The sequence below is a fragment of the Tachypleus tridentatus genome, chromosome 13 (genome assembly GCF_004210375.1).
Source record: "Tachypleus tridentatus isolate NWPU-2018 chromosome 13, ASM421037v1, whole genome shotgun sequence".
Classification (NCBI taxonomy): Eukaryota; Metazoa; Arthropoda; class Merostomata; order Xiphosura; family Limulidae; genus Tachypleus; species Tachypleus tridentatus.
Genome location: NC_134837.1, coordinates 93,861,654 through 93,887,620, shown reverse-complemented (window position 1 = coordinate 93,887,620; position 25,967 = coordinate 93,861,654). Strand labels below are relative to the sequence as shown.

General features: G+C 30.3%; 1 protein-coding gene across 4 annotated transcripts in view; it reads left to right on the top strand.

Annotated features, from left to right (window-relative positions):
• LOC143237538 (FERM, ARHGEF and pleckstrin domain-containing protein 1-like) overlaps positions 1 to 25,967 on the top strand; it is a 51,643-nt gene that overhangs the window by 18,585 nt on the left and 7,091 nt on the right. For 3 of the 4 annotated variants that reach the window (XM_076476929.1, XM_076476930.1, XM_076476931.1), the window contains exons 4-10: positions 3,856 to 3,980; positions 4,593 to 4,690; positions 12,598 to 12,721; positions 13,882 to 13,969; positions 14,255 to 14,410; positions 20,547 to 20,707; positions 22,400 to 22,474. In XM_076476929.1, the coding sequence (XP_076333044.1) occupies positions 3,856 to 3,980; positions 4,593 to 4,690; positions 12,598 to 12,721; positions 13,882 to 13,969; positions 14,255 to 14,410; positions 20,547 to 20,707; positions 22,400 to 22,474 (827 nt within the window). The other variant, XM_076476932.1, reaches the window with a different exon arrangement.

Genomic DNA, 25,967 nt, shown 5'->3' with positions numbered 1-25,967 from the left:
TAGCAGATCTGTCAATTACACACCAAAAAGTTCTGTCTATTAATATAGGTTTTTGCTCATGATGTGATGAGTCATAAGTTGAGCAATTTTTTCTGATTGAGATACCAAAATCATAATATCTCATCATATGCTACATTTTGTATAGCATTGAACAAAATTGTATAACTCCAGATTTTGCACTTCTAACCCCTGCCAACAGGGTATTTCTGGTTGAGGGAAAGTCTTGTGTTAATAAAAAAATAACAGTGAAGCATCATGAGCCAATATTTCTATAATTGGATAGTTAGATTTATTGAAAACAGTAATCAGAAGTGATAATTTCTGTTGGTTAATTGTATTTAGGACATCAATTGATTTTGATCATAATTTTGAATACTGGGTATTTGAAATAATCAAAGATTATTAAAATTATTAGATAATTAGAAACACGAATCAACTTTTGTTGTGGCACAAATTGACACAATCAGGCAGCTCATAGGTAATAGATTATTCAAATTAATCTCCCAGCTCTAATGTACAATAAATGCCAATTGAAGTCAAGAAACAAACTACAAACTGTGTCTTAATTTCAGTTATTTTGAATTTATTCAGCCTTGCTCTTGTATAACAAATCTAATTTGTCTTTCTCTTGAAAGGTTAGGAAATTCTTTTCTTTTAACTCAAATGTTTATGAATATTCTTACAGTTATGAGCATTACAATTGGAAATATATTAACAAAGGACTCAACTTTGCAATAGCACCTAGGTACATCCCAACCTTAGAAATTAAAACATGTTTAGAAGACCTAGCTAGAAGACTTGTGATACTTTCCATAGAAAACAAAAACAAGAAAACAACCAACAGAAAGAGGACAACTTTGATAATTTTATTGACATCCAACAGCCAAACTTCCCAGAAAAAATTAAAAATTAATATTTTCCAGAAACACCTAAAAACAACATCTTAAATGTTTTTTTCAAAGAATTTTCTCACAAAACCATCAACATAATTTCACAAAACAGAAAGCTAAAAAGCAATTTTACAAAAAGAGACATTAATTCCATTAAAAACCTAAAACAAGACAAAAACATAAAAATTTTTTAAAACAGATAAAGGAAATGCTATAGTCATAATGAACACAAATGAATACATCCAAAAAAATGTAGAACATCCTATCAGACACAAACAAATTTAAACTAATACACACAAATCCAACAAAGACACACGGAATGCAACTAAACAAAATACTACTAAAAATGAATAAAGGCCAACACAATTTTAAAAACACTTTATTCCTACCTACGTAAGACCGACTCACACACATCACAAATATACGGCATCCCCAAACCTCATAAACCAGATTGTCCATTATGACCAATAATGTCCACATATGAATCGTTTAATTACAATCTTGGTAAATGCATTGCATGGGCATTCTCCAAATATGTAACATCAGTCAGCTCATTCACCAAAGTCTCTTTTAATTTCAAGCCTAATCTTAATCAACTCAATCATAAAGCCTTAATGGCCATTTTCTATGTTGTATCCCTCTCTACAGAAGTCCCAACTGCCGAAGCCTCCAAGATAGCCTTAGAACTCTATATTCAAGACCCTAACCCATCAATAGACATTGCCAGCAACCAATTATCAACCCTCATAGAATTCACCACGATGAAGACAAATTTCATGTTCAACAACTACAACTATATACAAACAAATGGTCTAAGCATGAGCAATCCAGTTCTAGCCAATATTTTTATGACACAAGTTGAAACACAAGCAGTTAACACAGCATTACATCCACCATTATACTGGTACGGAGATGTAGACGATACAATTGCAGGATTCACATTTACAGAACACATACTTAATTTTTTCATTCACATTAACTCTATACATCCCAACATTAACTTCACATGTGAACAGGAAGTAAGCAATCAAATATCATTTCTTAACCTCAAAATTACAAGAACCGATACACAATTTAAAACAGAAATCCACCGAAAACCACCCATACTGGACAATACGTTCCTTGGGACACAGCTGAAGAAACCAAACAAAAATTCAACATACTAAGAAACCAAATAAACACAGCCATAAATCTATGCTCACCAGATAAAATTAATGATGAATTAGACAAAATAAAACAATACTTCATGAACATCAATAAGTTTCCTCCACAAACCATAGAAAACATTATACACACACACCAAGACAAAAAGCAAAATCAACTAACAAAAGTAAATATATCCTATGAATTAAAAAATCACGAAACCATGTATTGCTGTATACCACATATTCCTGACATCAGCAGAAAAATAACCAACATTTGGCAAAAAATAGTAACAAAATATAACATCCAGTTAATACCAAATTTATTCAAAAACCAGGCACAAAACTGAGGTCTATACTATGTAAAAACTACACTGACAAACACCATACCAACATTATTTATAAAATACAGTGTGATAACTGTCATGACTTCTATATTGGAGAAACAAGTAGGAAAATGGAAACCAGATTCGAAGAACATAAAAAGTCACCTTCACACGTTTTCGAACACTGCAAATCAAATAAACATAACCGTAGAAAACACCCAAATACTAAATATAGAAACAAACATAAATGAACGAAAAATTAAAGAAGCCTTACTTATACAACAACTCAAGCCCAAAATAAACCATTACAAAGGAACACCTTTATACCTATATTAATAAATACATCTAAGCATGCCCTCTACATTCCTATGGTCAGTTACACAACCCTTTTCAAATATGTGGTCAGCTCTTGGTCAGTTACCTCTTTCTTTCTTTGTGAACCTGACGATGACCAAAGAAGGTTGAACGTTGTTCGCTTCTTTATGTAAAAATTTTCTCAACTCAAACCAGCCATTTTTACATGTATATTTTTTTCTACAAATGGGTTTTCATCATCAATGATTATGGGTGTAAAGTATACTTGGTACAGAAATGGTGCAGTTTCCCACATATGTTTCTCTCCCAGTGGGGATCACACTTAATGAGTGTTCTATGGATGCTTTCAAAGGTTACTTCTTTATATTCCTCACACAGTCCCCTCCATCTATTCAATGTGGGATTCTAGCTATATGTGTGAGGGGAAGTAAGATATTGTACAGGAAGTTATTTTTACATACTGAAAATGTATTTTTGATAACTTCTTATCTCCTTTCACACTTTCCACACTCAGAAACTAGTGCTCCATTTTTGATTAATTTTAAAATGATAGTTAGTTGAATTGACTAGAGGGAGCCACTTATGTTAGGAGTGTGTGTTGCATTCCTGTTGGTAGAGAGTTGTTGCATGATGATTTACATGCGAGACACATAATGAACCACACTGATCGTGGATATGCAGGAGTTCAAGACTTGTGGTGAGCAAAAACATTTTTGTATATAGAAGGTAGCACTTAATGAGAATAGCTATACATGTGAAAGGAGAGAAGTACTTACCAGAACTGTAATTTCAGTATAGGAAGATAATTTGCACTATATGTGTATATTTAATGTTGCTTTAAGGTTAACATGAGAACTTGGAAAATTTTGAGTGGATTTTCAAACCTAGCATTATCTCAATGTGACAAAAGTGATCAGATAAGTGTTTTAGTTAAAACACCATAAATCTGTTGTGTTATATTACAATAAATGGTTTTCATTTTTGATTTAATACTTTGAAAACTTGGAACCAATAACTTTGTTAGTGCAATTTTTATGCAGGTATTGGTCTAGGTAACAGTGAAAAGTAATCAAAATGTGGTATTTCAAATTTATTTACCATATACACTTGTACTTGCCATTGTGTTATCACAAAGTATTGTTTGAAACATATGTTGCTTATTGATACTGCACTTTCATACAGTATTGGTTAGATCTTGAGAAACCCATATGTCAACAAAACAGCTTGTGTTTGGTAAATCCCATTATGTATTTCTGTGTGAAGTTTTATACACCTGATCCTGCTCAACTGGAAGAAGAATTTACCAGGTAACAACAACACATCTTTAAATCAATATTTTCCTGTTTTTTTTTAATAATTTATACTTAATCATGTATAATATATAGAAATCATAAGGTGCTGTAAATGGCACAATGTACTTATATTGTAGATGTAAGTAAGCTGTAGTAAAGTATTGAACACATATGCTCGAGTTATGGAAAATCTGTTGTCTGGAATAAGTGTTTACTGTTTACATAAATATTTTGTGTTTATATGTATAAATTTATTGGAAAGTGAATTGTGAAAGTGTATTGAACTTTAACACCACCAATAAATGTTTTATATTAATCATTTATATTATTTTTAGAAATCATCAGTGAAACTCTTAAGTGTCTCACTTTTCCTGTGTTAGTACATAGAATATACTTTGTAGTTTTGTTGTATTGTTTTTCAATTTTGATTAAGACTCTTATTCAAAGAATTATTTTAATCAAAATTCAACAAATTGAAACAATGAAGATGTGTGTTTATAAGTTTTATGGATGAAATAAATGTATAGTCTGTTTGCAGTTTTACTTTTTTCTTAACATTGTTAGTTTACAAATATATCAGAAGCTTTTAAAAAAGTGTAAAGGTGTTATCTTTTTTTTTTCCCTAAGGTATTTGTTTAGTCTACAAATAAAACATGACCTAGCTCAAGGAACTCTTGTTTGTAATGACAATACTGCTGCCTTAATAGCTTCTTACATAGTTCAGGGTAAGTTTTCTAACAGCTTCAAATATGTTCATGTAAATAATTCTTATTTGCACAAAAAAACCGTTAAAATAATTTTTATATTTCCCCTGAAAGAAGTGCAAAAACTTTAGTACCTTTTTTTATGTGATAATTCTGTAAAAAGGACCAAATATGCAATAAGTATTGATAAATATTCAGTGTAATATTTAAAATACTTTTCAATCCATTTTTCTGATTAGTAACTTTAAAAACTTAATTCCTGAGATTATGTGCTGTTTTACAGTATGGTAGTATGGTAATATAACAGAATGCCATTGTGATACAATGTTACCTCCTTTCACAAAAAAACTTTCTCTACTTGTAGATCCCTCTACCAGTGCACATTTTCACATACCACTAGCTTTGATACTCCCACATTTCTGCATACTAAAATGCAAATGATTATGCAGCAACTCTCCACAATAGGAATATGGCACTACCTCTAGTGTAACTATTACCCTCTCAAATTTTGTAGGTGTTAATCACTTCTCGATTGGCAGTATTACTGACTAGACAAATATTTTCACTCATGGTTTGATTCACTTATTTAAAAAAGTTTACTTTCTAAAATTTATACATTAATTACATTATTCTTTACCAATTTTGTTCTCTTTTGTGGAGAGTTACAAAATTATTTATCTTCTCAGAACCATGACTTTTGGTCCAGGAAGTGTTGGCTCTGGTCCATCAGAAGTTGACCAGTTTCATGTAACAAACAGCATAATCTGAAGATTGTCCTATCATGGTTTGCAGTGGGTAGGAAATTTTGGATTTATATACATTTTCCCTCCTCCTGACCATGCCTCTCATTGAATGTCATTTTGAGGACTTGCTGAGACCTTTTTCTCCTTTGTTGGATTTGATAATTCAATTACATTCTGCCCTTATCTTTCATTTTGTATGTTTCATCCCTGCTCTTCTCGAGGACAAACCTTTGAATCATTATGTTAGTTTTCCTCCTTCCTTAGATATTGGGGTTTATGCTAATTATTTGAGGAAGCATTTGTGTTTGAGGGTCAGTATGCCTTGATCTCCATATTCTGTGGGCAACTTTACTTTTGACGATAATTGTTTCAACTTCCCTTATTTGGACTCATAGCATTAGTATTGTTTTTTTCCTTTAGTGGGTATTGGACCCTGATAACTTAATTACCTTTTTTCTGTATTTGTCTTACTCTGACAACCCTACTTGGGTTATGGTAGGTGGATGTCAGACAACTTCAATATGCCCATGTTTGGAATTGCTCCATTGGCTGTAAAATTCGTTTCAGTAAGTCTGGTCTTCTAACTCAATTCATTTTGTAATCCTGTTTCCTTACCCTATTTTCAGATTCCCATATTTTTGCCCACCTGATTCAATTCAGGAGTTTTTGTTAACATCATTCTATTAATGTATGGCTGCTTCTTGCTTCCTTCTAAAAAGAGTCTTTAGTTTCTTTTTCAAGACACTGTCATGGTGGGTTGGCTTGGAAAGTCATGCAGGTTTTCCTCTCATACAATTCTTTGGTTAATCTTGGGGTGTTTTTCAACTTCCTTCTTTGTTGAGCTCTACTAACTCCACTTCAGTTGGAAGCTGTGAAATGTCTTGTAGCCAGCATATCATCCCCTTATTCTCTACAGCTTGAGAGGTTCTGTATTTTTTCTGGGTCATATTGCCTGGCTCACACGTGATTTCCTCTGTTGTATTGGTTTTTGGATATTGCTTCCTTTTTGTTTTGTATCTTTGACATAACTAAATCAGCCACACTTTAACATCCATCATCTGCATATACTTGCACTCTTTCTTCCTATGTGACATTGTCCAGTCTCTCACCAGAATGGCTGGAATTTTGTGTGTAGCTTTATTTTTCATCCTGTTCTTCCTTCCTTCATAGCAGTTTACCTACATGTATGACACATATACTGCTCTGGGGTGAGTGTTGTGTAGCCAGTTATACTTAATCATAAATATTCAGTGTACAACCAGTGATCATATAGCATGCTAGATAACTGTGATGTTGAATCTTCCTACCAAAGTTCTGGGGTACAACCCCAGATAATGCCAGGCATTGGTTAATTGTTACTATCAACATGATGGCTGCTTTTCAAAATAGGCTATTATGATTACCCATTGCACTATCTCCAGTGCTGTGGCTTTCCAGATTTTCCAATGCATTTTTTTCTGTCTTCCACCTTGTGCTGAAGTATGGTAATCCTTGCTACTTACCATTTCCTAACTGCTGGGGTGGTGGACCATAGAGACCTGTCTTCCTGAGTGTGCATGCTACCATTCAGTTTAGAGTATAGCAGTGACATTCTGCTGGAGTAGATGGCATGAGGCCCATTTTACAGCAGATTTTATATATAATTTCAGATACCACCAGGAATTTGGATATAGCTATATATTGCAGTTTGTCTCTCCAGCTCAGGCACCCTCCTTTTTACCATCCCTTGGATGTTAGTTCCTGAGGATTAGGTGTTGGTTGAAGTTAGATCAGTCACATAAGTTTTTGCACATATCTGGATGGTAATGTAAAATTGGATGATAAATTCCCAATGCCTCTAGGTTTTGACTGAAGATATAAGACTAATGACCCTTCTTCTTGCAGTGTGCTTGATGTTGGTTCCCAGTGGATCAGGTGTTCATTGTAGCTGGAAGAGAGACAAATTCCAGCATGTGTAAGGCTGGATACCCTTCTCTTACCATTAATTGCTTTTGGACCACAGAGGTGCACCCTCCTTCCTACCATCTGCCAATGTATTTTCCTGGTGGATCTGGTGTAGGTTAATTTGTGATATGAGGCAGTCAGAAGCTCCTCTTCCCTGCCAGTACCCATTTTTGAGTTGAAAGCTTGAAAATCATCTTCCTACCATGGTCCTAATCTCTAACTACAAATGCTGCCAAGTGTTTGTTGATGTCATACTCATAGTTATGGTTTATTGCATCCTAACCACTCTACACCAAGTTGCCCCATTATTACTGTGATTATTTTTGGGTCCTTCCATGCTTCTTCCCTTTTTGGCAACATATTTCTAAAAGCAGAACAGTATATTTGGCTCAGAAGTGGTGCAGTTTCCCATGTGTGTATTTTTTAATTCTTTTTCATACTTCATGGTTTTTCTTAAGAAGGACCATATTCTCACTGACCATCTACTGTTTCAATGTTTTAGGATTCTAGCTTTTTGCGAGAGGAGGTTGGATATTGCATTTAAAGTTAAAATTTTCCTAAACTGAAAATGTATTTTTGATAGATTCTTACCTCCCCTTACATTTCCTACCCATCTTTCCACTTTTGGTGTGCTATGGCAGGACCCGACTATCTCGAAGTAGTTAACAGCTGAAAGATTAGACGGCACTAGTTAGATAGGGACAGTGTTGCACTCCTATTAGTGGAAGGTGGTGGTGTAATAATTTTCATGTTGTTATGCAGAAATAAGTGAGAGTATCAAGGCTAGTGGTGAGAGACATTATGTACCAATAGAGGGCACTATAAGTTGAGAAAGCTTGAAAGTTTTTGTGAGTGGAAGTAAGTATCTATTAGAAATACATTTTCAGTTTAGGAGAGTGTTAACTTTTGTTGTTATAGTTTGTCTAAAGAGTATGGTTTGCCCTTCCATTGTTATGTTTCAGTGATTTCTGTTACTCTTTTAATGTAAGGTACAATATTTAGTAAAACCAATAGTACAAACATTGTACAACAAACCATATTCTAAGATGACACACATCTTTGCAGACAGAAATCTGACTTTTTCTTTGGTTTGCCTTAGAAATTTTCATGCTACTAGCTTTTAAGCAAATTTCACCAATCTCACAAGTTTCCTTGGTGAATTGCACCAAGCTCTCCTTAGCACTGAACACATAAGGTGTGTTTACTTTCTCAATTTAAGAAGATTTGTTTTGTTTAATTTCTTGCTTTTTGTCAAACTTTAAACATACCAGTTCATGTAGTGTCTACTACTACTTGTATGAGTGACTAATATCCTTACACAGTTTATGCAAGTTATGGCATATGGAGGTACATTTCATGATGTAAATATGGTAGTGGATTTTTTGTGCAGCTAGGACCTGATTAATGGCACTTCAAATAATTGACTAATTAAGATTATCATTAGATTGATTAATGTGAAGTAAATGATACAAGTTTTTCCTATTATTACTTTGTTTGCTTAACTCTCTGTGTGGGGTCTGTCCCAGGGACCAGTCATGAAACCATTTTTACTTGTATATAATTTTAATACTCTATCTTTTAATACATTGTGTATCTCCACAAAATTTGGCAGACTTTTATTACACATTATAAGTATTTTGTACACATTTTTAATTATTTCTACTAAGACTTGTCCAAGACTATATTGAGTATTTGTTATGTGCAAAGTGATTTTCATGTTAAGATTAAAAGTACCTTTCTTCATCTCACAAATCTTACATTTGATTTTTATGTTTTCTAAAGCCTCTTAAATGCATTTCAAATGTTATTTTTCACTGAAGTTTATATTTTCTCTACCCTAACACTATACAATGTTGATTAATTTGACCAACTCCAAAACTATAAAAATTGAAGTAAATCTAATTAACTCTTTTTTTTCTTTCTAGAATGACTCAAATTGTAACATGAAACTATATTTACTGATCATAAGTAGTTTTAAATTTATAACAATATATATCTGTTTATAATTAAATTTTATTGTTTTATTGCTCTTTGATCTATGTCTTACTTCTATTTGTGCCATTAAAATTTATTTATAACTTTGGGAATGTGGTGGTCACATTATGCTATTGAATTATGTTAACCATGAGTTATTCACATGTATGCTTCATGAAACATTTTTATTATATTAACAGTATTTATTTTACCTAATCTAACCTTAATTAACCTGAAGAGATCTGTATTTTTACATTTTAGTTATTTTTATAATAATGAATAAAGAATAAACATGAAAAAAATTAAATGAAGTACTTGCCCAAATCATCTTTTTTATTGCTGTTGATTGTTGGTGATACTTCACTTTTTTGTACTAATATATTCTAAGTTATTTTTATTTAATTAGATAATGCATTAGAGAACATAGACTACTAATATGCAAAAAAGAAGACAAAAATACCCTCTCAAAATTTTTCTGACTTTCAAACTAAGTGGCTGAAGCCATTACAAGTTCAATCAAGCAAGTAGTTATCTTTTCCTTGGGAACAAAGCTTGTACTAACAGTGAAATTAACAATTCTCTGTCTGGAAGTGATATTATACAATATGCCATTTAATAGCTAAAAATTGGCTTTCTCTTCATTATAGATATAAAATTACATATAAGAGACAACTATTAACAAATCCTGAAAGAGAGGATGCGACAGGTTGGTGTGGCAGGAGGGTTCTCATTTTGTTTGACAGCTCTGTAACCAAACAAAATTGAAGGCTGTAAAAATTATGGTTTGTCTGAGCAATGACAATTTTATAGTAAGCAATTTACATTTGTACTTATTGGAAGGGTGGTTGATAGAAGATGCATAAAAAAAATGTATCACACAACTCAAGATTTTTTAAAATATTGCCATATAAAATTAAGAACTTAAAACTTGTATACTAAAATTTGGATTATTAGTTAATATTTTATGTTACACTAATTGGAATAACATAAATATAAAGTAGGTTAATAAATTTTGAATTTAACTTACTAAAACCTTGTGACATGTGCAGCATAGGACGAGGTTCACAATATGGTTAATCTATAAATTAAAGTAACTGGAATATTCTTATTATGATTTCTCATTATTATTTTAGATGAAATTAAATTTGATCAAGTTAGTCATTCATTGATGTCATTATTCTTGAAAATAATTAACTTATCAAACAAAATTAGGGGTTCTGATAATTATTATCTTTGAATATTCCAACTGTCTAAGTAATTAAAATATTGTTTTTATAATTTTTCATTATTATTATTTTTATTAATTCAAGCTTGTTCAGCTTTGGTCTGGTATTTTTTAGTGATTATAGGGTCTGCCACATAATTTTACAGTCTTAAGTCCAATTTCTCTGTTCCTTATTTGTAAGAGTTGACCAGAGAAGAGGCAACTAGCCAATAGCATCCACTACCAAATCTTGGACTTCTTTAACATTAAATAAAATATTAAATTCAAATATAATATTAAAATCTACAAGTATCAAAATAAAAACATGAAATAATATTTTATTTTATATTGTACTTTATATCTTGCCTAATAACATTATAAAAACACTCTATGATCAATTATGTATAAAACAAAGTAGTGTGTTTGCAGTTACTCAAAGAACCATGGAGATGACCTTGATTCAAAAACTTTTATCCCTTTTCACTCTTGTTTGTGTGAGCAAGTTTTGTAATAAACCTGTACACAGAATGAACTTTGACTGGAACAAATGAAATCCTGTTTCAGAGTAGTAGTCCCAAACTATTACCAATTTAATCAGTCAGTTGAAAAATAGTTCAGTATATTTTACAGTAGTTCTGTCTGTTTACTATTAGGAGATTGTGATTTTATGATCTGATATAAATTATGGGTAAAAAACAAATAATAAAATATACTAAACATTTTTAATATATTTCTTTAAGCAATAGTCTGTGAACTATTTTCTTACAAAGAAAATGTTATTGGCATGCTATTTTGATTAGCATTCAACTATAATTAGTTAATTATTACTATTATTATCAGTACTGTTTTTGCAGGCCTATAACTCACTGTAATTTAGTAGGTGTCTATGTTTCCAAATGAGTTACTGAACAATTGATGTGCTAGTTATAAATACATTAATCAAATAAATTTGCTATTTGCTTTTTGTTTTTAATAAAAAGTACATTTTATTAGTGCTTTTGTTGTTGTTATGATATAATACAACAGAAACATGACGAAATGCAGAACAAATACATGATACAGGTGATTTAATGAAAAATCACTTTTATTTTACTTCTTTACTCAAATACTTGCTAGTTTGGAATTGCATGTTTGAATCATGTTTTAACTTGTTTTGGGCAATCTAGCAGTTGATAATGTTAAGTCTTATGTCCAAACTTTGTGATTTGTACAATTTTATCTTAATGTTTACTTTATCTAGTTCTGTAATTTATGCACATGTTTTCTACATGTATAACTGAGAGGAGTTTTGAAATGCATAAAAATTATCTATACAGATATTGTATTATTTAAGAAATTTTATTACTTTTTCTTTTGTGTATACTACTTGATTGCTATTATTCTTATTGAATGAGCATGTATATTCCAGAATACTGTTTATACTTTATAAGAAAAAGACTAGGTAACTTTGTAAATATCAAATATTGTGGCAATTATTTTGTTCATTCAAAGAAATAAATTTCCCTTGTGAGCAAAATAAGATGAAAAAAGTTATCCATAAATATTTAAGTTTGTTTTTTAATGTTTTTCAGGTGCAATAAATGTGAAAACCTGATATTTTGATTAGACTTCAGACACACACACACACATGTATGAATTTAAGAAATTACAAAATTTATATTTTGAAATTTGGCAAACAGAAATATCAGAAAAATAAATGTTGAAGTCTAAAAGGTTGGAATGAAAACTCAATCCTTCATTATTGAAAAATTAATCATTTGGAATTCCTGTAGTGATATATGTAATAATTTTGTGATTTGTATTATGTAGGAGTTTGTTATATTATCAGGCACACATTAATCAAACTATTAAGAAAATTATATCAATCAAAAGAAAATAAGTTATGTTTTTAGCTACTGAAACCTCTCAATTCATTAATTAAGTGCTGACCACAAAACAACAGTTTTTGTTTGACTTTGATTTAAAAAAGTCAATATGGAAATTTAATCTAACAGATTTTGAGAGATAAAAAGTATAAAACAATTCCTAAAATTGGTGTTATTTGATTTACTTTTGATGTTTAGCTGAATGTGGTGACTTTGATCCTGAAGATTATCCAGATCACACGTATCTATCATCATTCAGGTTTGTACGTCATCAGGATTTTGGTTTTGAAAAGAAGATCATGGAAAATCATAAAAATCATATGTAAGTACAGTATATTTATGTTTTATTCTTCCAATGATCCATCCTCTATATTATCGTTATTTTTCTTAAACTCTTCTTTCTATTGTTGTGTAAGTCTATTGATATATATATATATATATATAAAATATTAATAGTAGAAAATGCTTTACAAGTTAAAATATTATTCTTTTATCTTTTCAAATTAAAATTGAAATGTTTAAATTAATCTTTATTTTTAGGATGGTATTGAAATTTTATATCTACTCTATCTTGAGTGTATTTAAATGGGAATCTGATATTTGAATCAACAGAAAATGTGTGTAAACAAAATTAATATTTTTCTGGTCAAACTTCATCCATTATACATAAAAGTGTAGGAAATATAATCTTGGTTGTGATCTTAAAGTTATGGCTGTTTTTCTTTCATTTTTGTTTTTGTAAATCTGGTAAACACCTTGGTTAATTGTAAAATGTTCCACAAATATTCAGCATAAGACCTTTTCATTTATCTTGTTTTTGATTAAAAATGTAACCACTCTACCCTACCATATATATCAGTTATATCAGTTACTGCTTTTCAGTAGTGTAAAATTTTTGTCTTGTATGTTGCATACATGCAGACCTTTAAGAAACAAAAAGTTACCCAATTTAAGTAATAACAAGATTTCTTTAACAAGCGTAGAATGAGAATATTAATAAAAAGGATAAACATTTTAGTATATTATGAGGTAAATCTTGAAATTCTTAAATCATAACTCATTTTATATTAATAGATGTGCCATTATAGGTAGAAATGGTCTTTTAGCTCATTTTTAGTAAATGTACAATAAAACATCAATTTTTAATTTTTAAATTTCATCTTTGTAATAATACTCAAAAAGACAAAAAATGTTGTGTGTTATGGGTAAATTTAGTCAGTTTTAATTGCACATAATTGTATGTGGTTGAACTATGAACTACACATTACCCTTTAGAGACTCTCAAGAAAATAGCATAAACATTATGTACATTAGTATTTGTATACTAAAGATTTAAAATTAAGCTAACAGATAGGTTTAGTTTTATTGAAAGCAGAATGTTTTTGTGTTTGACAAAGTTAAGTAATATTTAAAGTAAATAGTTAACCATCAATTTTTATCATGAAGTATATTTTTAATATTGAAATGTATTTTCTTTTGTAGAGGACAGACTCCTTCTGAAGCTGATCTTAATCTTTTAGAGACTAGTCGAAAGTGTGAGCTTTATGGAATTAAAATGACTCCAGCTAAGGTGAAATAAATAATTTAAGTTTGTTTAAAGTTTTGAAGAATGTATTATTATTATTATTATAATTACACTTTCTGTTGTAACTGTATATGTATGAAGGTATTTTTATTATATGAAAATGACTGTTTAATTTATGTCCTAAAATTTAAAAAAAATTATTATTTGACCTTTTAAAATGTTTTCAGAGATCGTAACCTCTATTACTGACATAAATCAGTTTATAATTTGATTTTTTATTTGCGAATGTAAACTATAAAAGTAAGCAAACATTTATGTTTTGTATATTAGGATCAGGAAGGAGTTCCTATAAATTTAGCAGTTGCACACATGGGAATTTTAGTCTTCCAGAATATGACAAAGATCAACACTTTTTCTTGGGCCAAAATTCGGAAGTTAAGTTTCAAGCGTAAAAAATTTCTAATTAAACTGCACCCTGAAAGATATGTAAGTAATAATAACTTTTTACAATGTTTTTATTAATTATATATATTATGAAAAAGAAAACTTAAAAAAAACAATACAAATTATGGTAATTTTCCATGTCTTTAAATTTTTTTATTTTATAGTGATTAATTTTGATATTAAAAAAGCAACTTAAATTTTCATCATTTGGTGGTTCTTAAATTATCAAAATTATGGTAAGTGTACTTGTAGAACAAAAAAATGCTTATCCATCTTTGAAATAAATGCAATTGTGATTTACTTGCATTCTCTTTAAAATTTTAACTGTGGTTAATATTATAAGTTTTTTAATTCTTTTTTGCTTTATCCTGAACCATTCATTTCACATTTTAGACATTTAAGTTTGAGGCTATGAAATTTGAAAAATACTACATTATACCTCACATTTTTAGCAATTAAGTGAGTAATGTCTTGTTATGCTGGTATTAAAGTTTAGGAATGGAAAATAAAATACAGTTGGTTTAAAAGATTGCTTTATCTTTATTTTTTTGCAAGGTACTTTTGATACATATCATCAGCTGCAAATGCAGTTTTTGTTTCAATGTATACCATTATTGTAACTCTCCATTATTAATCAGTTAGATTCAACATTCAACTAATTTGTTTTTCTCTCATGAGATTAATCTTATTTACAACTTGTTTTAGATATTTTAAAGAAACTTTTGAATTGCCTTTTGTGATATGGTCTACATCTTCAGTTATTACAATTTAGGATTCAGTTACTTTTCTTATTGAAACTGTAATACTTGAAAATATACTTTTATACACAACATAGTATGAAATCTGTAACAGTTGACAGTATGATTAATACTATTCCATGAGTGTTTCTTCCTAAAAATTTTCACCAGACCACTAAAACTAGATAAACCATTATTTTTAATTATAAAAAATTAAGAGCAATATAACATTCACACCATCAAGAAACATTGTTATAATTCTAATTACCTTTATGCAGAGTCTAAAATGATTCATTAGATGGGAATCAAAGTATTTTGAAAAATAGTAAAATCAAGGTAATGGTAAGCTTTTCAAAATTTTGCATGTGGAGGATATTAAACAAAATTATTTTAGGTTTTATATATACAGCTGAATAACCATAAAATAAAGTAATTACATGAATAGCATAGAATTCCATTATAATTTATTAAGCTGAGTAAGTAAGATGTATTTAGATTTAACAAATATATGAAACTTTGAGTGGAATTTAAAGACATAACCGACCTCATTGAAATCTTGGATTGAAAGAACATGGTAGCTTTTTCAAAGATTAAAATGGCTGAGGAAACTACTAAGGGGATATTTTAAGCTGTTGATTTGGTTATTTATGTGTGTTTATATATTGAAGTAAATGTATATAAAGGGCTATTTCCAAAAAATGGAAAGAGGTGAAGGGATCCACTGTTTGATTAAGTACATAAGCTATATCTCAGCAAAATAAAAAGATATGAGGTTCTTATTTTATATTCTAGCTTGATAATATTAATTTGATTTTCTAATTTGTGTGAAACTATAGACTTAGTGTTTTGGCATCACAAACATTTAATTTTAAACATTGCTGCATTAAACATACCATGTGACTCACTAAAATCTATATTTGGATGTGTTCTTTTAATATTTACTTTTAAATTAAAAAGTTAAATCATATAAAATAAAAGCTTCAATTATAATCTATAATTTGATTCCAAAATTATTGAGATAAATTTATAAAATGGTAATACAATAAAATTTTGAATGCAAGTCAACAAACATGATGACATGGCCTTTGACCTGTGAACCATTGTGAAAAGGTTAATATGGCATAAATATTTACCTAATAATCCATATTTTAAAAGTATATAAGTTTTAAATTGCTGATTCAATAAGGAAATATTAAAAACTCTTGAACTTCCCCTTGTGTTACACAGTAATACATTTTTTCTAGGTGCCTTCTCTTCTCTATTTTATCCACCATCTGTTCAAAATGTAAGAAATTAAGTATAAATAGCACCCTATAATGTCATTCCTCAGACAAACCATAATCTTTATAGCCTTTAATTTTGTTTGGTTACAGAGCTATAAGTCGAAAATCAGACCCTTCCTTCCACACCTAACTGACACATCCCCTCTTTCAGGCTTTGTTAATAGTTCTCTTTTATGTTTAACTATATATATTAGCTATAACCAAATGAAAGTCAGTGGTTTTATCTATCAAATGCTGTACTGTATTTTATTGTGTTCTGTACTGATGAGCATCAGTTTCAGAGTACAAGCTTCATTCCCATGGGAAAGTTAACAACTAGCTTGGACAGATTTGTAATGACTGTTGTCACATACTTAGAAAGCCAAAAAAATTTTAGAGTTAGGGGAAATTGTCTGCTTTTTGCATGTGATTAATCTATGCTATTTAATGCATTAGTTAATTAAGTAAAAATTATTTAATGCACTACTACCAGTAGTATAAAGCATTTATGCTTAGGTATAATTGTCAGCAAGAAAAAAGAAGTAATTAATTTGTTCTTTTTTATATTTATTATTATAAAATTAACTAAAATATAAATATAGGGATCTGTTTAGGTTAGTTAAAATTAGATTATTGCAATGTTACTGATGTATACTGTCACAAACTTAAAGCTACTGAGGATAAAGTAATGTAGTTTCATGTTACAATTTAAGATCATTCTACAAAGAAAAAGAGGATAATTTAGGTTTATTTCAATATGTTGTTTTGGTGGTTACAAGGTTGATCAAATTGACCAATCACATTTTGAATTAGGGGAGTCTAAATAATGGATGGAATATAAAGTTTTACTGGAAGAAATGTTTGAAATGTTTTTAGGAGGTTTTAGGAATTACACAAAGGAAATTTCAGATTTTTGAGGTAGGGAAAAAGAATTTTTAGTCTTAACATGAAAATTGCTTTGCATATGTACTGTTCAAAATAAATACTTGTTTTATTTGTGGGCAAATATTTATTTTACTTTATTAAAAATACTTCACTTAAAAATGTGATTTTTTGTATGTGACAGACTTATAATGTTAACTGAAAGACTGCCAAATTTTGTGAAGATATTCACACTCTATTGAAAGTATTAAATTTATAAAGACTTGAATGAGTAGAAAAGAGGTTACATGGTTGATCGCATTGACCAAGCCAGTGTTGAAAAATTTAATAGGTTTACATTTTCAGATAGAGACTAGAAGAAACTGTAGAAACATATGTGCATGCTGAAAAAAAAAAGTTTAAAGTGCACTCAACAACAGTCATCTTGTTTTTCCTTTGACAGTGCATCCTATGTGGCTAGATCTAGTCATAGACAAGAGTCCTTTTCATATAAATAGGTTAATGCCTTGAGGGTATTACAGACTGTCATTAGTTCATGTCTTGTAATTTCTGATAAACAGTTAAATGGTCCATTTATTCAGCAGTCAAATTTTATTGAGTAAATAAAGAACAATGAATATTATTTACCCTAAGTAATACAGGTTGCATTTGCTGCTCATGATAAGCAATCAGTTTATTAAGTTAAAGCTACACTATTATTCTGAAACACTAACTCCAAACACAGAAATGCTAGCCTCCTTGCATGTCTGGTTATGAAATTTGCATTCTATAAGCCTTGAGGTAACTCCCACTTACATTTACCTGTCTAATGTGAGTTGCACTGGTGAATGACAACATCATCACACAACAAAAACCTTCTATCCATTTGCAGTAACTCCCCAACATACTTCAGTCTTGATAACTTCATTATTCTATTTGGCATTGCAATGTAAAGATATTTTTAAAATTTCTCATCTGAGTTCAGTTTTAGATGTAATTTTCTTTGGCTTTTGTTTCAAAAACTTCAATTTTTACCATGAATTTTCAAATGATAGTGATGTATACTTATTTTTGTGTGAATGATGATATTGAAGACACAAGACTTATTTTTGCTAAATTTTCTGAAGGCTTGTTAACTATTGGGACATTGCAATCATTTTTCAGTGTGTTGTGGATTTACAAAATGCTTATTGAGCCTCCTACTCGTGTCTTTTCTTTCATACCCGACACCCCTTGTCAGGTTTTATTGTTGGCATTTCTTTGGCTTTCTGAGCTTTGGTTTTATCTGCATCTTTTCTTAGCATCTAGAAACCTCCCTTTCATCTACCTAATATCCCTTCTCAGTTACTTCAACCTTACATCTGTCTTTTTCATTAAGGGATGTCATCCCTCCATCTTCATATGTCTGTTGCCTGTTGGGCTGGGCTTTTTTTTCATCATGTGGGATTCTTCTTGTTACATTCCTGACACCATTTTATTATGTCTATCTAACAAAGAAAGTGGTAGGTTTTTCTTCATTGGTCCATTTGCCACTCTTCTTTCCTGGTCATCGTGCTGCCCTTCCCTTTTAAGTTGTCTGTTAATCTATGGTTTGTCAGTCTATACTGTAGCTAGTTATTGGGTCATTTTGCCCATTGTATTTTGCCTTTCCTGGAACCACAGAGTGCTTCTTTCCTTTTTTGTTCCACTCATTTGTTCTTCTCAGACTTTCTTAGGACTTTACTGTGGCTTTCCATGTTCTTTCTTATGCTCTCTTTGAGCTGTTGGTGTCTACACTTTTGTATCATCTTTCTCTCCAAATTTATTTCATCTTTCTTCTCACCTGAAAATTCCATTCATCAAATTTCTTTGCAATTAATGTTTTTTGCACCCTCTTCCATTGCACTTATATAATCCTTAGATTGATTTTGACTTCCATTAATCACTGTTCATTAGTCAACTCACAGTTTTTGAGAAGAGTAAGTACATTTTCTTTTTTTTTTCAGCTTCTCTTTACATTTATTAGGACCCTGCCAGAAAGTGCTCAAACCATCTGCCCTGATTCCATCAGTGGCCATTGTGAAATGGGGTGTTCTGCAAGACCATTTGAAGTGTTGTGGTATACATACATGCTCAATTGTCTAATCCAGGCCATACCTGTGGAACTTTGTTTCTAAGCTGATGGTCATCCCAGTTTAAAATTTACAAGGTTTATCAAACCAAGTACTTTAATACCAAAAACATGGAAGTTGCAGACTGTCTAATCACTAAATAAACATTATCAGAAATAAAGCATAACTTCATATCTTCTTAACTTAGTAATGGATATCTTGAATACTGGAGGGAAAAAAAGAAATTAAATAGCATGAACACCAAGATTAATCACAAATAAAACTGTAGATATGTAACCATTCTCTGTGGTGTTAAATGTATCTAGAAAAACAGTAAAAAAGGACTTGTAAAAACACCAAATATAAAACAATTTTCATAAGTTGTAACAAGTGCTGTGTCACTGAGTACATACCTAACTACTGAATAACCTTTGAGAAGTAGAAACATCATATACAATAGTGTATGTGGATGTATATTGAAGGACCATGGTGTCTAGAACAATAGAAATACATATATTAGACTGTAAAATACTTCAGTGTTTACAGTAGATCTGATAATGCCAGACAAGAAAGATACCAAAGTATACCATGTGATTTTTGGTGTTAATTTATCAGATTAGTTTCTTTGTAGTCATATAATATTTTATGAAGATACAAAAACTTCACCTGTTTTATGGGTTTTTCCCACAACATTCTTCTAAAAAATGAAATGTTAGTCCTCATATTGCAAATGTTTCATATCTGTCTTTAGTATCTCTTCTGCATTATAAAAAAATATTTTTGAAAGCCCATGTTGTTATATTGTGTTATATATACTTTCTGTTGCAAATACTTTTGTTTTTATTAATATAAAACCTGTATTCAAATATTTTAGTGTGTAGAAGCTTGAAGTAATAGAAAGGAAATCATTTGCTATGCAAATTTTTGAGTGTGTGTGTGTGTATTTAATTATATATCAATATCATTATTATTATTACATCAGTATAAAATATAAAATGTTACTGACTTTTTGTGTACATGCATTTTCTTTAAGTCTTAAAGAAAAAATAATTAAAAATTATGAACTATTTTAAATTGATGTAGCATGATTATCAACAAGATATTTCATAAGACAGTGTATTATACATCTGTTTATGTTTATTTACAGCAAAAGTTTGCTAGTGGTCAGTAAGTACTTGTCTAGTATTTGCTAACCTATAAAAATTTTTTGTTTGTTTTATATCCTTAGGCTCATTACAAGGACATGGTTGAATTTTACTTTGAAAGAAGAAATGTATGCAAAAATTTCTGGAAAAAGTGTCTTGAAAATCATGGTTTTTTTCGGTGCACTGAAGTCCACAAAATTCCTCGCCAAAAGACCAGAATTTTCAGCAATGGTTCTTCTTTCAGGTGAGGTTTGACTGAATACAAGTGTATTACATGGGTCTTCCTAATATTTGTTTTCATAACCAGTAATTGTCTTTAAACTCTGATATCTTATTGAATTGGTTGATATTGGGTATTGTTGGAGTTAGGTATATCGCTCAGGTTAATTTGAAATAGCAATGTGTTAATCTACCCATTGTTGCATTGAGCTGGGTAATTAATTTCATTAAACAACATGACTAATTACCCATGAGAATAAGTTACATAAATTATAGTCATGTAAACAAATTTATAAATAAATTGATTAATATTACAAAAATAATCAACTGATTCCTGAATGTTACTACTTTTGATATTTTGATAATTATATAGTTGAATGTAATTGATTAATAAGCCAGATGGTTAACCAGTGGGCAAAGTTCACTAATCTCTCAGCTCTACCAGTGATGTGTGGACAGAGTTCTTGCATGTTTATAATGTAATATTAATGAATTGAACAGCTAATTTTGACTGTATTGCTTTTGAAAACTACCTTTGCAATTATTTGTATAACTTATGGTTGCTCACTGTGCAGTCATTTTAAGTAAATAGACAATTGAAGATATATCATGATAACTACTAAAAATGTACATTCTAGTGATAACATTCATCTACTTAAACAGTTCATAACCTAGTGACTTCAAAACTGTTTGATACAACAGCCATTTAATTTAATCTTTAGTGAGCAAAAGTTTTATCTCTCTACAAACTTTTAGTGAAATTTCAGATGCACATGGTAGTAATGGTTTTATTGGGTTTGAATATTCTGTATTAGATAAACTTTATTTGTCTTAACATTTATATATACATTATCAATTGTTTGATGTATCGTGTGATAACATTTTTGGCTGTAAAATGTTTTATTGTAATATTAATTATATAACTTCAGTTACGAGATGGTAGAATTTATGACCTATTTTAGGTAATATGAATAAATAAAATATCCTCAATTATTGGTCATAGCTATTAAGTGAAATTCAGTTAAGGCTAATGTTTTACATATGTTGAAGTTTTTCTGGTTTTAAAGTCCAAAAAGTATTAAATTTGAATATTACTAGATGAATGAAAAACACTTAATCACCAGGTTGTTTATTGAGGCCATCAGAGATAGAATTTGAATGGTAGTTTTATTAAGATAAGTCAAATACTTTCAATAGAGTAGATTAATTACATAAATAATGCTGTTTGTTTATAGAGTGTAAAATGTGCATTGTGTAAAAAACTTTTATTTGTATGACATTTTTTAAAATTTGTTTTTAAGTATGATTGAAAAAGATATATATTTTTAATGATTTAAAATAACATGTAGATTGAGAACATGATAAGAAATATTGTCATGCATACACTAGTGGTTGTGCACTCCTCCAGAGAAGAAATTTAGTTTAAAGTAAATATGTAATGGAATTATATAATCCAAACAGATATACTTGTTTTATAATATGTATAAAGTCAGTTTTATTAATTTTGGGCACATTTAACAAGTGATTTGAAGATGTGAGGTTATTCATCTCGTAGATCATGATCATATCTCTTATTTGATTTTTAGTTTTAAAAATAGTTGCACAAAACACTAGTTTATTCTTAGAAAGTATTCAGATTATTGAATGTCTTTAGTTATGATTTTAACTACCATTTTTATGGTAATTATTATCATAACATTATGATTGTATTTACTAGGTATAGTGGACGCACTCAGAAACAAATAATGGAATATGTGAGAAAGAATTTTGTAAAGAGACATCCTTTCCAGAGGTAAAAGAAATAAAATTTGTTACTATGTATGAAATTGTAGCATGTAGCTAAGTCATCTGTGTTAATTAGGTATAAACACCATGTTTAAATATAAAAGTTATTTGTCTGCATAAATTGTTAGTTTGTCCTTTCTGGTCATATAAATATCTGTCTTGCTGATCACCTTTTTGAAATGTTCTTAAACACTTAAGTCCTTGATGTTTTTAACTTTTATGTAACCTTACATTTTAGAGTGTATTACTAGATTTCACAAATATTTTTAGACAACCATTCTGGAATACAAATATATCAGAAGCAGAACTTAAGTAGTCTGATTCTTATTTCATTTGACTTTGTGCATCTGATTTCTAACATATAGTTTCATGTAATGCCATCCTGCTCTTTTGTTATAATTGCTGGTAAACTTTGTAAAAACTTTTACTTCATTTCTGATGTTTTATGGTGTAAGTACATTTATCAGTTTTACTTTGATGATACGTAACTCTTAATCCTATTTGTACAAAAAAAATGCATCATTTCCAATTTCTTGATACACAGTGACAAATGTATTCATACTTGAAATTAATTACTCCCATGATATATTATGGAAATTCTACATAATCAGATTAGTTGGTAGGAGCTACAATAAGGGGTATGCAGTAGAGGATTTTATGTGTAATGTATATATTGGAACCCTGAGTATGCTTGATACATACTGTGAATAGGAAATTTTATGATCTATTGCACAATTTTGAACATTTTCCAGTAATATTTTTAAACTAAAATAATAATATTATTCAATACTGTTGCTTTACTAGTTTTGTTAACAAATATAATAATCTCATATGATTTAGTTATATCAAAGACTATTTAAAATATATAGACATACACACACACACGCATGCACAAGCTACCTTTTCAAAATTGTCACTTAACAGTTTAGTCTAATATGCACACATTTGCAGTCTAACTAATACCACTGTTGTAGGCTTTGGTCACCTACCTATGATTATTAAGTGCTAAATATTGATTGTACAGCAATTCAGATGAGGTGTGGTATAGCATCAAAGATGTTCTACTAGTAAAACTCTCTTGGTATTACATGTTTGCAAAGATGTTTATAGTGCTTCTCTTACTTTTCTTTACATTACTAACTGCCATATTTCTTGGATACCAAACCCCGTTTATAACACATGCTGATAAAAAAAACAAACTGTTTCTACACATTGCATTATGGATAGGCTTATGATAAGTTTGTATGAACTTCACCTGATGCATAGATTTACATCAAACATTACTGATTATCCCTGATATTCAGTGTATCTATTTGATATGCTCTGATCCTATTTGGCTTCAAAGATCATAAAGAATTTATTGACAACAATTTTTTGCTGACCTGTTTTACCTCTTTTTTTTTTTAAAGATGAATTTTACAGAAAAATAAAACTTTGCAGTCAAAAGAACTACTCATACTGATTAATTTTGCAGGTTCAAAATTTTTATAAAAAAATATGTGCTAATAAATGAAACATAGAACTTGGTGCAGAAAGAGCCCTTTTGAGCAGCAATCCGAACGTTTTTATGTTTGCCGTGAAGAAAAATACAGTGACGCTGGCGTTGGCGGTTTGTTTAGCAACTATTACGTGTTGAATGTAAATAAACATGGCCAGTGCATACGGAGAAACAGAGGCGGAATCTGTTTTGACTTTGTGTTCTGAGCAGTGTCAAGTAGCGCCATATCAATTCAAACCTACTCTGAACGAATTTAAAACGGTTACTTTTGATGCAAATCTGACAAGTTCTAATGATGAGGACAGTTCCACGAGCGAGAGTAGCAGAACTGTGAGTGATACTGATAGCTCCCAGGCTGGTTGCAAGTCGGTCATATCTCCAGTGGAAGAATGGTAAGCCTAAGTCATGACAACAAATATGGCCTGTATTATTTCACGTGCAACTTTAAGCATCTCGAAACCTGTCTGGTGTTTATAAATTATTGGTATCACAGACTGGGTTTTATTTGTTTATACTTTGCCGACTATGGTAACTAATACTCTGCCCTTCCACAATCATTGTACTGGGTATTTATGACTCGTAACAAAATGCATTTCAATTATACATCATAATTCTGTCTATAAAATCATACTAGATGTAGCAGTCTGAATAGTTAATTTAATATTTGCCATAAATGTATAATTTATATGACATATTCTGTATGTTTGTGCAAGGTGTAGGTGTGGTTTATGCGAGCAGATACCAACCAGGAGAGAGTGCATTATTCAGACTCGAGGCTTTGATGGACATTGGCTGAATATTGATGTCTTGGAAGCATCATACTGTGAATTTGTTGACTTGAATTGTCCCTTCAGTGATGAGGAGCCAAGTCCACGAGTGTGTATTTTTCAAGATGCAGATAAACCTAAAATAGTATATTTGAGTTTAACCTACAATTAAAGATACTGTTTATCCAAAACTATAATCCTACTTATCATCTCAAGTCATCCAAAACGGTGGGATCTGACACAAAACATGAGCATTCAAAATGATCTTGACAAAGCTTTGCATGGTGTGAAGGAGTCCAGTTCTTCCTATTGACCATCTGCACCCACTGTCGCCGCTTTGTGGTTCCTTCTCCTTGCATGGAAACAAAAAGAAGCTTTTGTCTGATGCCGAACTGTTTTTACAACCATAACCAACGCAGTAAACCATGTTATCATAAAACAAACAGAAAGTAGCAATATCAAGACAAAAAATAGTCTCACAAAGAGACTAGTCATGACATATGACTCTAAGTCACATATAAGTCAATGTGCACTTGTAATCTGAAAAAAAGCACCGATAGATTTACATAAAACACCAGCACCGAAAGGAACATAATGGTTTGCATGCAATGAAGCGTGTTTGGCAAATATTACATCATAGTTGTAAAATGTCACGGAATTATCCGAACGACCGAGAGGAACTTGAGTTCAAGGACCCGCATATTTTGTTTCATTTTTTACTAAGAAACTAAAGTATTTAAAAATATGGCAACCACACAGGAATTTTACCTAACCAAAGTATAGTTTCTAAGGCAATTATTAAATTTGTTGAAAATTCACCTTTAATCATTGATATTTTTTTTCCATATGAGGATATTTTAAAATAAAGATTGAGGGTTAATGTGCAGTTTAGGTGTTTGTTTGATGACTGTGATTTTTATTATTTTTTCCTTATTTTTCACTGCAAAAGGTCTCAGTCTTGGTCTCAACTGTAAAATCTTGGTTTTGAGCCTTCAGGTTTCATTCTTGGTCTTGGACATTGAGGTCTTGACTACAACACTGTTTATTACTAAAACTTATCAAGTGTACTATAAATTTACATTGGTTCTGAATTATGTGTTTTAAGAATTTGCATTTATAAAACAATGAACAAACATTAAATCAGCTATTTGTCATACAAGTGTAAAAGTTCAACTTATATTAATACTGTGTTGCCTCTGAATCTCAGCAGTAGGACCTGCTCCCAAACTATAGTG